At 42.7% G+C, this 15564-nt stretch overlaps 1 protein-coding gene across 1 annotated transcript in view; it reads left to right on the top strand.

Moving 5' to 3' along the window:
• The window catches only part of LOC146835079 (vitamin D3 hydroxylase-associated protein-like), a 296163-nt gene that overhangs the window by 156412 nt on the left and 124187 nt on the right, over positions 1-15564 (top strand). Inside the window, exon 5 of the mRNA XM_085602745.1 lies at positions 3640-3846. Coding sequence (XP_085458871.1) covers positions 3640-3846 — 207 coding nt within the window. The remainder of the gene's footprint in view (positions 1-3639; positions 3847-15564) is intronic.

The following is a 15564-nucleotide window of genomic DNA, read 5'->3' as shown; positions in this document are numbered from 1 at the left end:
TGACATTTCTGGAGGAACCTTCTGGCAAGCACCATTTTAATCTCAGACAAGCAGAACAAACTGAGATGAATTTGTCACAGATTTACCTAAGGTTGAAAAGGTGCATGGTAGTCCCATTGCAGTGTTGATCTTTGCATCAGTCTTCCTCTGTCACCTAGTGCTATATAACTGCGGACACATACCAGCATTTGGTGGTCAGTCACCATGATGGAGTTAAGCGTTCCTGAGGCTCGTCTCTAAAAACGTTGGGTATGGGTAGTTAGTAGAGTCACTGTTCATGCTATATTGCTCATAGTACCATCAAGATGTCCGCATTCTGTTTTGGAATATTTCTCAAGGTTATTTTGGATCATGCTGCCTCATAAATGGCTTTGGAGCTCCATAGCACGTGGCCATCTCGTCAGCAGCTCATTGCAAATGTTCAAATGCCACAACATGGTCAAACGATTCTGGTCTATGGTCCTGCGAGTTCATCTTGGGCTCAGGACCACAACACTCAAGTCTCAGACCATCTCGGGATTCAACAGGTGTTCACCTGTCCTCAAGTTCTCAACTTACTGTAATTGGACCCTTTGCCTTTAACACAGATCCCTGTGCATGCTTCCTCCCCATAACCCACAAAGTAATTCTGAAGTGCAAGATAAAGAAGCACACTTCATCTGATGGTTCCTCTGCGAATTCTAATACGTGATCATAGACCAGAACTAGCTCCTTCCTCAGTTGTTTCTCCAGCTGTCTCAGAGTCACACTGGAACTCATTTCTCACTGTGGGTGGTTGAGCTTGAAACCTTGGTTCCTGAAAAGAAAGCTAGATGGATTGCTTTCAACCAAATCAAACACTTTTGAATCCAGCTGATAGTTTGTATAATGGTTATTGAAAGATCAGTGAATTTCATAGTTTTTCCCTTGTGCCGAACACCGCTATATTAAGTTGCTCTTTTGAATGTGTTCTGTTATTTTCTTATTGTTGCCAGTTGTTTGATTAAAACAGCTTAGTTAAAAACAACTGTCGAAAATATTATGAAAAGGCGCTTTGAAACATGCTGCCTCTGTTTGGGAGCCACTCAAGCAGTCCATGCTCATTTCAAAATGATTATTACCTTCAACAAGATCTGTATGGCAGCCACATGAGTACTGTTTGCTAGCGGTCTACTTAAGTTTGCTTGATCATTTCTAGTTCCTACTTCTCTGTTGTTAGTACTAGTGAAGTGTTACAGAAGACGCGTGAGCATGCATTAAAGCAAATGTATAATAGCACCCCTTTTCTCAGTACAGGTATTGTTGTACTTTATTTCCAGAGACTCAAGTATGTTAGATAATAACTAACGTGTATGCCCATATAATTATAGACAATGCAACAGTATAGTACAGAATGGTCATGTGTAAGAGTCTCCAATGCATGGATTCTGATCCGGAGGGTGGCTAGTAGAGGGTTCTTTAGATTTGACTTGAGCCATTTTTAATGATCCAGTCAAACTATTTGTTGTCGAGATTTCCAAAGTTTAGGAACATTGCCTTTAGGACAAACACTTCATGGTAAAGCTGCATTTTCAGAAGCGTACACATTGTCCACGTTTCACTCTAGTTTTGACTTCATCGTTAACAAACCCCATTTGGCTTGTATATATTGCCTATGGGGAACATGAAACTGTAGACAGATACTCAAAGTAGGGTTGCTTGTGGCTAGTATGTACTTTAAGCAGCACTATGTGCTTCTTGTCACCAGGCGGTGCAGTTCATAATGCCATTTCTGCAGAGTATGGCCACCTTGCTGAAGATGTGTTTTTATAGAGTCTTCGAAAGGAGTTTGGGGTTTGGGGACAAATGCAGTCCACTTGCTTGAAACGATGATGTCCCTGAACCTTCGCTGCGTAGTACTTTGTTCTCCTTAACCGATCAAGAAGCAGATTAAGCAGTCACTATCATAATATAGTTGTCTGGATTCTCCAGTTTGATCAACTTGACATTCAAGTTGGCTATCATGAGATATTTGTGTAGCCACTGACCATGGAGGAGAGGAGCAAATGGTGCTCTTTCATGGACCATTGGACTGTGTCAGGCTGTTTCTAGAGAGGAGATGGAAGCCTAGACATACTAGCAGATAGGATAAGGCATCAGACAGAGGAGGTACAGGCAACAGATTTTGCCTTGGGATGCTGCAAGTGGCTTGGTTACAGGCAATTCCCAATGGGTGAGTCGAATGAGTAATCCTTAGTGGTTACCATGACCTCTCGTGGAAGGAGAGCTTGGAGGTAGCACTCGTCCTAGATGTCTGAGTGTGGAGGGGATTAGAGTACTGAAGAATGCAAAAAAGTGATGCATGGAATGCTTGAATTCATCTCAGCCACTGGCAATTTTTCGGGCCGCATCCCAGTATATTGTTATTCTGCACATGGAGCCGGCTCATTTTGGAGCCAGACACATTTACCCTGCTCCGATGGGAACAGTCTAGCCTGATCTGCCAAGCCAGGTCCCCCCTGAACCGGAACACAAGCAACCCAGGAACATTTTCTCCCTTATTAGGTCTCATCAGCCGGTATAGCTTGGTTACAGCGACACAGTGTGCACGGCACACACATCTGGACAAACCTTTTCCATATATTCATGATTGCAAGAGCAACCCTACTATGCAGTGTGGCAGCTGCCTGGGCAACAGAAAGCTAAGTGCCAACCCCAAGGCCACTGTAAACATTAAGTGGTAGTGTAACAGCCCTCCATACACCTTATCTAGTGAAACATGCACATATAGTCTGTTTCTTTGACTGCTTTACTGCCATCGTCTGCTAAACATCACACTGAGATCTCATTAATGGACCATATTGACTGCCCGGATTGTCATTCACCCACATCTTCAGCTTTGGACTTATCTGTTAACGCCAAAGTAATATTCATTAATGACTGCTTTACATTTGTAATATGGGAGGAATGCTGGGGTGAAATGATCTACTGGTCATGAGTTTTCATATGAAAGCTACACTTTTAATGACACTGTTGGCCCATCAGATTAAGGGTTTCAACACAAAGAGCACCTTTGATTCTTAATGGCAGGGTTTCAGGGCTTCATCGTATGATAGTGTCGAAAACAGATGGATACTTTAGGTCTGCAAATAAAGACATCATAGTGTGTTCAATGAAGGCAGGTTAAGGATGATATTGGAACAAATGGGTCTATTATTGTGGGTATTATTCAGATAATAATTTCTCAATATGAGGATGATACTTTAGGGTTTTTTAAAAGTGATATTGTCTCCTATTGATATATTAAATCTTAAATGTGAACGATATAATTTGCATCTTAAAATGTGTCTTATCATGACGGATGAGCTCCAAACAGTGTGACAATTTTTTGAGATAATTTAGATATTAGGAAATTGTATGTTGAAGGGCTGTGGTGGTCAGTTGTTGAGATGATGGTATTTGAGACTAAGGCTAGTAATCCTTTGAAGTAAAAGTGCCAATTAACCATACCAAAAATGTTAACATGGTGTGCTTGGCCAACAGCATTGTAAACGACCTTTATTAAAATTATTTTGTCAGCAAATATTTATTTTCAATGTCTACTTCTTTAATACTTTTACTGGCTTCATCGTCTAAAAAAAAAAAAGACATCATGAGTGTTCCTGTTTTGATCCGTTTCAGCTACGACTGCAGTAATTTAATATTTGGACAAACTGTGAATCCCATGGACCATAAGAAATCCCCCGGTGGATCCTCTGGTGGCGAGGGAGCTCTTATATCTTCTGGTGGGTCCATTTTGGGGTTTGGAACAGACATCGGAGGGAGCATCCGCCTCCCTTGCGCCTTTTGTGGGATCTGCGGCTTTAAACCAACCGGAAACCGGCTCAGGTAATGAAAGTAGTTTATAATGTGTGTTCAAGTAGCTTTTTATGCAAATTGCTTTACAGGTGACTTGATGTCTGCATGGGAGGTTATGAGCTCTTCATTAATTAGTCATGGCACTAACTACCAGGTGATATTTCATTTTGATCTCCGTCTCATTCAGTTAGGTAGATGCTGCTGTGCTGCTGCCAAAAGTAATTTATTCGTTTGGAGGAAGGATCAAGGAGGGGTAGAAGGTGAAATGTTTTCACTCATGGTATTTCAGGTCAGAAGTAAAGCGATTCAGATTTGCACAGACATTGCCTTAGAAATATATGAACTGACTACCCACATTTCTCTCTCTGCATTGTGGTGCTATTATTATAATATCCCCCTTCTTTGCAAAAAAGATCTAAACAGGAAGGAGACTTTATTAGGAGGAGACTATGCGCATCCTACGATGATGAGGTAAGGCACCCATGTCCCTCAACATTGGTAGAAGGATTACTTTGTTTTCAGCAGCGGTCTGTGCAGGTAAGTATTGTGGGGCAGTTAGGCGGGGCTGTGGTAAATAAAATAAATATTACCGGACTGAATTTCATGCGGAATCTTAAATTAAAGTAAATAGCTCAAAATAACAAGAGGCAGAATCCGTGGTATAAGAGGTTTCTAATGGGCTTTATTCCATTCAAAATGGCCGACTCGAGTCGCGGCCCTCAGGTTCCGTCACCACGAAGGTTCAGGAAGTGAAGTACAATAATTTATTAACAGACATGTATTTTTATAATAAGTACATTACAATGAAACGAATGTAGAAGGCGTAACATTTGATAAGAAAAATGACGTGACAGTGACATAATCGAAACTAGGCGTAATAAGGAATAAAAGAAACATGATTGGTTAGAATTATCAGGCATAGGTGGATCTATAAGATAATACTTGGCATAGATGCGCGCGCGGCAGCATGACGTGTAATTGACGTGCAACTAGGGGGTGAAGGGGACTTGACATTTAGCTCTACATGTGGAGACGAGAAGTCTGGGGTCAAGTCATCCTAATCCCAAATCATATCTAACATCCTATGTTTAAAGAACTATGTTATCCACAAGGAAGGACTCTCGGACAGAATCTATTCTATACTGACTGTGTGCGTGTACAAGCGTCTAAGTGTCTATATGAGATGCGAGGGGCAGAAAACTTTCCATGGCAACAGGGCTATGAATCACTTGCAGGAGGACGGAAAGGCTGAGTCCTTTGCTTGTGAGCTAAAGGAAATGTTTACCTAAATCACTGGACAGGAATGCATCGGCTGGAGAGCAAAATAGATAATTCGAAGGTGAAATACAACTTCTTGGCAGACAGGCGAAAACTGGCCGAGGCAGGCACCGTTAGCTGCACAGGGAGTAGGACAAAGTTCATGGATACAGATGCGAGCTCAAGCTGAAGCTGTCAGAGACAGAGAGCAGGGAAAGGCTTTGAGGACAGAATCGGGCCTACTCGCCTGAACTGTAAAAATGGAGTAACTTAGCCATATAAAGTCGGTGGCCTTTCATACTTAGGAATCGAATATCCAGCCCATTGATGGCGGATCTGACAGAGAACATGTTGACAGTAGACACACATATGTTTGCGTCTTAGAAACTGGAACTGGAGGGAACATACATGTACTTGTAACATGCATATAAAACCGTTGGGGTCCAAGATAGGGGACATAACTGATCAGGAAAATCCACATTTCCACATTCCCTCCTTGTCCCCTTCTTGCCCTTCACGAGACATCAATCTTCATCATTCCATTGATTTGCTCATGGAGCATCATTTCTTCTTCTTTCTTCTTCCGGGATCTTGAGCGAAAACCTTGATGTGGAATACACGATGTGGCACACAGACCACAAATCGCTGGTCCACATTGCAGGCATAGACAACAACTGAAGAGCATAAGAAGGCCAATACCTAGGAAGGATAGAACTCTCCATCCCCAGGCTGATATCACACTCCAAAACCACCCGGACCACGTCCAAGTGTCTGAATTCTCGTGTATCTGGCTTACAATCTTATGAAGGCGTGTTATAGCTTTATATACAGATGGCGAATTTTCTGGTATGAATATACAGCAGCTGGATCCGATGACCCTACAAGCTCCGTCCCTATCGGCCAGGATGACGTCAAGGACAAGACGATTCTGGAGAACAACAATTCTCATCACTGATTGTTCCTCTGTCAGATTGCCTAGGGCGGCTATAGTCTCGTTTACTACAGCTTCAAGAGTCTTGGTGAGTCTGCGTATCAGCTTACTATTTGATATAGTACCTATATAGGGAAAGATACCTTTATTGAAATCTACATACTTGTCCCATGCTGTCTCAGTATAATCGACAACTGGGAGATCTCTTTTCTCTCTATTGTGTACTAAATGAACATTTCGATAATAATCAGGGGGAGCTAGGAAAACAGGTGGCAAAAGGAATGCTATGTAACAGGTACCATCCCAATCTAGAGGCAGACGCATATATGCCGTCTGACCACATATGAAGTAGGAATGGCGAGAAGCTCTAAATGAAGATTTGCCTTGATCACTATATTCTACTGTAGTAACGCATTGGCTATGGCCCATGTGTTTGGAACCAACTTTTCTAACACATAATTCACCCTTAACTGGAAATACTGACATAGTGGGCAGAATTAGTTCAACTTCGGATTTGACATTCAGAATCATAAGATTAGGTGTAAAATTACCTAATCTATACACTTCATTTTCTAGATCAGTTCCTGTTCTACTGAGGTGACCCTCCTTATTAGGGTGACAGACTTTGAATAAAACTAGATTCAGATTTCCCCATATCCAATGTTGTTGATAAACTGCTGTGTCTGGGTCTATGGAATTTAATAAACTAAACCATGCTCCACAGGAGCCATTGTGTGTGAACGGATGTGGAAAGAAAGGCAGAACTCCTTTGTTATTCTGATAGGGAGGGAGTCGGCCACACACCCAACAATTGGTCGCATTACTAGTCTGATGGGAATGATGTAACATACTAATGAATGTGTTATTGCGCAGCGCAAGTCTATAAGATAATTCATGTGGCGGTAGGTCACTAAAAGAATGTTCATCAGTTATATTGAAAACACGTTTAGAAACAGGATAATACATATGCAAAATCATACTCGTAATAATTACTAAAATACTCAATAAAAACAAAATTAATAATGTCACAATACAGTGGTTACGCAGTAATTTACAATAAGCATGTCGTTTCATTATGATTCTGGACTCTACATGATTCAGACCTAAGGGATACATGTCGGGACAGATTCAACCGCTTCACCTTGGAGAGGACTTAAACAATCAAATCGTCCGACAGTTTAGATCTGGACCTGAGTTTCTGTTTATAGCACTGAGAGTCATTCAGTTCAACAAAAGGAAGTTTTGAATCAGTCTGTGAGGGAGTGCAGGGCACAGTGTCTATATCTGAAGGTAGTCCATGAAATTTTTTTATATGGGTGGAATGCACCCATCCTTTCCGTCCTTCGATCTTCACAGCTGTTCTGGTCGTCAGCAGGACCTGCTTAGGCAACTTCCACCTAGGATCCAATTGGCTTTTCCTATCAAAATTCCGAACCAGGACAAAGTCCCCGGGGACCACGTCATGGGGTTTCGCCTCAGTGTTGTCGGGAAAGGCTGCAGCTACCTGTGAACGAGAAGATTGTAGTGCAGACATCAAGGAAGCCAGGTAATCTGTCAGCATATTACAGTCAACATCAGTTATTTTACGTGGTATAGGCGTCCCCCACATATTCGGCGGTCTACCAAAGATCACCTCATACGGGGATAGCCCTGTTCTAGAGTGTGCTACCATTCTCATGTAAAAGAGTGCAACTGGTAATGCTACTATCCAGTCGACACCTTTCTCTCTACATATTTTGGACAGTCTGATTTTCAGTGTCTGGTTATGTCTTTCTACGAGACCTGCTGCTTCGGGGTGTCGGACACAGTGGAATTTCCACTGATATCCCAACAGGAGTGAGACATGTTTCATTAATTCGGATGAGAAAGGCTGACCGTTATCTGAATATACAACACGTGGTAAACCGTACCGTGGGAAGAATTCTCGAACTAGCTGCTTGGCAGTAGTCGGGGCAGTGTAATCTGATACGGGATACGCCTCTGTCCAACGGGAGAGAGCGCAGACAACTACGAGGACATATTTGAATCCTCGACAACGTTCCATCTGAATATAATCCATCTGGAGGACTTCAAAAGGATGGTCAGGAGGCTGAAATCCACCCTGCTCTACGGGAACACTCTTTCCTGGATTAAACTGACAACATATCATACAGGTACGAACTTTTTGTTTAGCTGCTGCTCGTAAATGTTTGTTGAACCAAATGTGCTGAATGCTGTCTAGCATAGCCTTCTCTCCTAAATGTGCTGGACTGTGAACTGTAGCTATAATGGCTTGAACCATGGAATCGGGGAGAAACCATACAGATTTCTCCTTCGTCATCCATCCTTGATCTGTCTGGATCCCTCCTAGTTCAGTCCATTTCTTTATTTCTTCTGCTGTGGCATGTGTCTGTATGTCAATTACGTCAAGTGTGGGATCCTTAATTGCCATACACTGTGTTGGGGTCTGAACTATTGGCTTTGTCATGTCTAATGTGCGATTCTGAGCAGTCTGTTTAGCTGTTCTGTCAGCTAAATCATTGCCTTGAGAAATGGTATCAGTAACCTTCGTGTGTGCTTTGCATTTCATAATCGATATTGCAGTCGGTAAATGAATCGCGTCTAACAGAGCATGAATGAGGGACCCGTGTTGAATATGTGTTCCATGAGAAGTTAAATAACCCCTCTCCCGCCAAAGCACTCCGAAGTCATGTACGACTCCAAATGCATAACGTGAATCAGTATATATGTTGACTTTCTTGTCCGTGGCTTGAATACAGGCTTGTGTTAGAGCAACAAGTTCTGCTGCTTGGGCTGACAGAGTATCTATACAGTTTGTTTCAATAACTTCAGTGTCTGTTGTGACTGCATACGCGGCCACTAAATCTCCTTTACTTGTTCTCATGCATGATCCGTCTACATACAACGTCAGGTCTGGATCTAACAATGGAACGTCTGTCAAGTCTTGTCTAGGTTTCGTCTTTATTTCAATGATTTCAACACAATCATGAGCTAGTGGGTCTGTTCCAATTACAGGTAATAGTGTAGCAGGATTCAATGTATTACACCGTCGGATCTCTATGTGTGGTTGAAACAATGTCAGTTCATAACCGGTAAGTCTTGCTATGGTCAAGTGTTGCGTTTGTGTTCGGTTCACAAGAACCTCTACTGCATGTGGTACTTGTACTGTCAATGGGTGTCCTAATACTATGGCATCGCTTTGTCCGATTGCTAAAGCTGTCGCTGCCACTGATTTCAGGCATGCAGGCAAAGCCTGAGCTACGGGATCTAATGTACTGGAAAAATAAGCACATGGCTTGCGTGATCCTGCTTGATCCTGAGTGAGTACTGACAAGGCAGTACCTTCGCGTTCTGTAACAAAGAGTGTAAAAGGTTTGCTATAACATGGTGTTGCTAAAACAGGTGCTTGACATAGAGCTTCCTTTAGGCTTTCAAAAGCTTGTGTATGTTCCTGAGTCCAAGGGAGAACAGTCGATGTGGCTGCCTCCTGTGTGGTTAACTGAATGAGTGGTTTTGCTAGAAATGCGTACTGAGGGATCCACTGCCTACAATATGAAGTGAGGCCTATGAAAGCCCGCACCTCCTTTTGTGTCTGGGGTATTGACATGTTAGCAATTAACTGGATGCGATCTGGTGTAAGCTGCCTTCCCTCCTTGGACAGCGAGTGACCAAGATAAATAACTCGCTGAACACAGAATTGCAGCTTAGAAGGGGACACCTTGTGCCCCTTGTCGGCTAGGAAATGTAAAACTGTCAATGAGGCTTTTTCACATTCGTGTTCGCTTCGTGCGGTGATCAGCAGATCATCGACGTATTGAAGCAATGCGGTGTTAACGGGCATGTGTATACTGTCAAGTTCTCGTTTCAGTGCTTGGCTGTAGATGCTGGGGCTTTCTGTAAATCCTTGGGGAGCGCGTGAGAATTTAAAGCTGCGCCCATTTAAACTGAATCCGAACAAGTATTGGCTTTCCGGATCTATTGGGACGCTGAAAAAGGCATTCTTGAGATCAATTACAGTAAAGAATGTTGCTTCGGAATCAATTGCTGTCAACAATGATGATATATCAGGGACCACAGGGAATTGTGGTACAATACACTTGTTTAGTTCACGCAAATCAATAACCAATCGGTACACTGGTGGGGCAGTAGGATCAGTTCGTTTAAGAATCGGAATTATCGGTGAATTACATACATTGGAGTCTGTTTCTACAACTACTCCCTGGGCAATTAGCTCATCAATGATTTTCAACAAAGCCACTACAGCATCATGCGGTAACTTGTATTGTCGCATTCGTGGTAATACCACTCCTGCTTTCAATGTAACTCGATAGGGTGTAATGTTCATGCAGCCAACATCCGTAGGGCCTTGTGCCCATAGATGTACTGGTAAAATCTGTAGTCGGGGATCCATGTCTCTAGACACATAGTGACCTTTAAAATCACGTAAAAACAACCTTACTCCTTCCGGAGAACAACATATTATGGCTCCTAGTGCTTTCAGAGTTTTAATTCCTAACAAATTTTCTGGGCATGATTTAGTAAGCAATAAATCTGTAGTTCGTGTCAAAGGTCCTATCGTAAGTGGTAGAGGCTGTGATACTTCATTAACAATAGGTTTTCCTGAAAAACCAAGGGAAACATTTTGAGAGCCTGAGAGGGGTGCCCCTGGAACTTCGCTACGTTTTATAGTTGTTCGACTTGCCCCTGTATCGAGTAAGAATTTTCTATCTTGACCTAATAATTCACTATGTACATAAGGTCCTTCTTGATCTACAGGAATCTCGATAAGTGGTAAGTCAACTTCCCTCTCTAGGCTGGTTCATGCGTAACGCTGGTATTCAGGGTATTCATACTGTGCAGTCTGATACATTTGTTGTGTTGTGGTTTGTGTGGCAGTAGTAGGCAACGGTGGTGCAGCTGGCACAAACTGTATGGGTTGCTGTGAGGCTGGCATGGACTGTTGCTGAACTGGCACGGACTGTCCATGCTGCATAGCTCCTTTTTCATTCTGATCTTGTCTAACTAATCGTGGTCTCTCTTTTGCAATACCTGTAGCTATATTTCGTTTCAGGACTTGACAATCATGTACATAATGGCCTAGTTGTTTACAGTAATTGCAGGTTCCTTTTACAGGAACTGCAGAATCACCAGAATGTGTCACACCCTTTTTGTGACCATCTGCTGGTACTGTCTGAGAAACTAGCATTTTCATTTTTGTATCCTTCATGCGTCTATGCTCGTGTTCTTGTTCATCCCTAATTCTATTGTGATGATACTGTAACATTTGTAGCATTTGCGACGGAGTGTTACTTTGCCAGGTACTCTCGAATTTCAATATTCTATTCTTCACTGGAGGCAGTGCATTTTCTACCAATTTTGTCACAAATAAATGTGGATATGAGTCACTACTTGCTTTTATACCACTATTTATACCAAAACATTTTTCAAATCGAGCATAATAATCGCTTGTGTCTTCATCTTGCTTTTGTTTACAGGCTGTGATTGCACCCCAATCTTCCTTTTTTGTAGTTAATAAACGTGGCAGTACCTGTACTAGTAAACCTGGTAATAGTTTAACTTTATCCCCGAGCCCTGAACCTGCAGTTCGGCCCCTTTCTTCCTCTGCTAATGCTGTCCAGTCTATCCTTTGGTCTCCCACTTCCCACTCTTTTTCTTTCAGTTTTTCATAAATGCCAGCAGGCAAAAGCACCTTTAATATTGTCATAATATCAGGAAAGGTGTACTCTCCCATCAGTAACATGTCTTTAATTTCTCGGTGGAAACCCGCTGGGTCTTTGTCATGACTAGGTACTACTTTTTTCATTTCTAATAATTCCATTTTTGATATGGGTGTGTAAACAAATACACGGTGAAACTCATTGTCTTCGCCTTTTATTGGGTGCACTTCTCGTAGAGGATTTTGTCTATCCATGTAGTACGGTGCTCTTTCTCTGGGGGGCAGGGAGAGAGAATCCGGACTTACAAAAAGAACATACTGCTTACGTGACACTAATATCTCTTTAATTAGCTTGTTACTAGAACCTTTCCATCTGTACGTGAGTAGTTCCGTTAATATATCAGGTAAAGGACCAGGATCAGCATGTTGGCTCTTATATAATATGAGGAGTTGCTGAATCATATAGATTCCAGCTAAACGTTGTTCATCTGTACTGAGGTTGAGAAACGTGTGTGCTACGGTCTCATCACCGTATTTTTCAGGACTAACAATCCAGTGAACGGCTGATCTGACTAATTCTTGCTCATCCATGGAATCGAGGAGGTGGTAACCCCTTCGTTCTCGTAGTATTTTATCTGCGGCTTGAAACGAATGTTCAGGAGACTTCAGATTTATTACAGGCGTCGGATACGTTCTGCTATTATTTGGACATACAGAGTGTATTGGATCAGAAAAACATCTAGTATTTTCACAAGATCTTCCTCTGCCTACATAGGCTATGGTCTCTGACTGTCTTGCAGAGTCCCCTGATTCGGACACTTCATCTTGCTCAAACTCGTCTGTTCCCAATCTCTCTTCATGAATACGCTCTATTTCTTTACGTATTTTTCGGCACATGGCTATTATACAATTTTGCTTATCGTGTCTCCCTTCTGATATATTCTGACTCCATCTTGTAAGAATAAGCATTGCATTCCGGTCTACCCCCGGACGATCTTGATTTCTGATCACACAGTTTATGAGGAAACGTAACAGTTCCCCCTGTATCTCTACTTTCTGGAATTCCATAGCTCTGTTAATACATCCTGGATCTCGTCCTGTTTGAACAAAATGATATATGTTATCTAGATGCGTAGCCATCCCTGGTAACCTTGCTAAATACTCTGCGGCTCGTCTGATACGTAATGATGCCAGGACCATTTCGTCCTCTTTACCAACCACCGGGTCATATCTACAATTTACAAGAAGTTCCTTAAGCGTACGTTCATTTACGAACTTAGGTGTACGTGAATGTGCTGACTCTTGAAAAACAAGTTTATTTATTCTAGGTGGTGTAAAAATACTGCTAGCACCTCCCGTGGCCCCATCTGGGGCGTCGGGTGTGAAAGGGTTCGTCGAACGTGATACAGCAACTATGGGTGTCGATACCCCTGTAGAGTCGACTGCGGAAACAGATGCGGAAACAGATGTGCTTGCCGATGCTTGTATCGGGACTTGCTGTTGCACGGGGACAGATACCTGATCCTGACGTTGAACCCCTCCGCCAGACGATCTATGTGGTGTGGCGTTAGCATACTCGGGGGCTGCATCGTCTAGATATGAGGAAAGAAAAACATCCTCTGCGGTTCTGGGATGCCCCTTTGGATGTACCTTAATTGGAAATAATGGGGGTGGTAAGTCTTTTGGCACCTCCGTAACAGCCTTAGGTAGTCCTTCGGCTAGAAGGGGATACATACCATTCATAAGAGCATTTCTTTGTCTATTTACTTGTTCTGATTTCACTCGGATACCTTCCTCAATTAATAGATTTTCTTGAACTTTATTTGAACTTTCTTTACTCCTCTCTTCTTGTCTACGTGCTTTTTCTGTTCGTCTATGAGATTCTTTACGCCATAACTCAACGGCGTCTTTCTGTGACTGTCTGACCTTTCTTTTCCATAACTCTTCCTCCACTTTCATGATGCACTCTGCATCCCAGGTTCCCGCTATGGGCCACCTTTGACTTTCCGGTAATCCTTTGGTATAATCTACCCATAGATCAAGAAACAATATGGCATCTAAGCCATGTTTATGGTACATGAAATGTCCTGGAGTGTCTCTAGGAGGAATAGGAACTGCTTCTTCAAGCACCCCTTTTCTGGTAGTAATCTGTCTTAACTTCGAGAAGAGCGGCATATTGACAACTGATCTGATACTTACTCTTGAACTTACTTAATACGAGAAACACAATAATGAACAGTGAACAATGAACAGTCATTCATACCACAATATGCAAGACATTTTCTGAATACTTTAAACATTAAACATTAAACATTATAACAATGATCGACAATGATGACAGTCTGCCTAACTAATCACCACGCTGAATTCTTGACAATAACTGAATACTTCGGAATACTTGATATACTGCTAAACAGTACATATACACTGCTAAACAGTGCAGACCGGATTTGTGTACCCAAATCCGTCTTGACCGGCACAACCTATGTGCGCGTCAACACGCCTCCCCGGCGATGGTACTCACCGAGTAGCTCCTTGAAACGGAAGGCCTCAGAGAATGGACAGGACTCGATAACTGCGGACATCGGACCCTCTGGACGTCGGAATTTCGGAAAACCTGGTGGGCCTCTGTATACCTCGGATCTTGCTCTCTCAGCTAGGCTCTGGTCGGGATACTTCGCACTTCTCACCGCCTCGTCTGGGTTGATCGCAGCCTCAGTCGCCCCCGCTTGACCGGAGGGAGCTTACAGGAAATCCTGCTGGTACGCGTTTATGGTCCGTCCAGCTGTGGCAGGAGACCGGGCCTGCAACGCACCGCCGGCGCGTGAGATGAGAAAGTGTCCCTGTTCGGGCGCCATTATGTGGTAAATAAAATAAATATTACCGGACTGAATTTCATGCGGAATCTTAAATTAAAGTAAATAGCTCAAAATAACAAGAGGCAGAATCCGTGGTATAAGAGGTTTCTAATGGGCTTTATTCCATTCAAAATGGCCGACTCGAGTCGCGGCCCTCAGGTTCCGTCACCACGAAGGTTCAGGAAGTGAAGTACAATAATTTATTAACAGACATGTATTTTTATAATAAGTACATTACAATGAAACGAATGTAGAAGGCGTAACATTTGATAAGAAAAATGACGTGACAGTGACATAATCGAAACTAGGCGTAATAAGGAATAAAAGAAACATGATTGGTTAGAATTATCAGGCATAGGTGGATCTATAAGATAATACTTGGCATAGATGCGCGCGCGGCAGCATGACGTGTAATTGACGTGCAACTAGGGGGTGAAGGGGACTTGACATTTAGCTCTACATGTGGAGACGAGAAGTCTGGGGTCAAGTCATCCTAATCCCAAATCATATCTAACATCCTATGTTTAAAGAACTATGTTATCCACAAGGAAGGACTCTCGGACAGAATCTATTCTATACTGACTGTGTGCGTGTACAAGCGTCTAAGTGTCTATATGAGATGCGAGGGGCAGAAAACTTTCCATGGCAACAGGGCTATGAATCACTTGCAGGAGGACGGAAAGGCTGAGTCCTTTGCTTGTGAGCTAAAGGAAATGTTTACCTAAATCACTGGACAGGAATGCATCGGCTGGAGAGCAAAATAGATAATTCGAAGGTGAAATACAACTTCTTGGCAGACAGGCGAAAACTGGCCGAGGCAGGCACCGTTAGCTGCACAGGGAGTAGGACAAAGTTCATGGATACAGATGCGAGCTCAAGCTGAAGCTGTCAGAGACAGAGAGCAGGGAAAGGCTTTGAGGACAGAATCGGGCCTACTCGCCTGAACTGTAAAAATGGAGTAACTTAGCCATATAAAGTCGGTGGCCTTTCATACTTAGGAATCGAATATCCAGCCCATTGATGGC

The sequence above is a fragment of the Triturus cristatus genome, chromosome 4_2, assembly GCF_964204655.1.
Source record: "Triturus cristatus chromosome 4_2, aTriCri1.1, whole genome shotgun sequence".
Lineage (NCBI taxonomy): Eukaryota > Metazoa > Chordata > Amphibia > Caudata > Salamandridae > Triturus > Triturus cristatus.
Note: the sequence above shows the minus strand (reverse complement) of the source record. Positions and strands in the feature narration are given on the sequence as shown.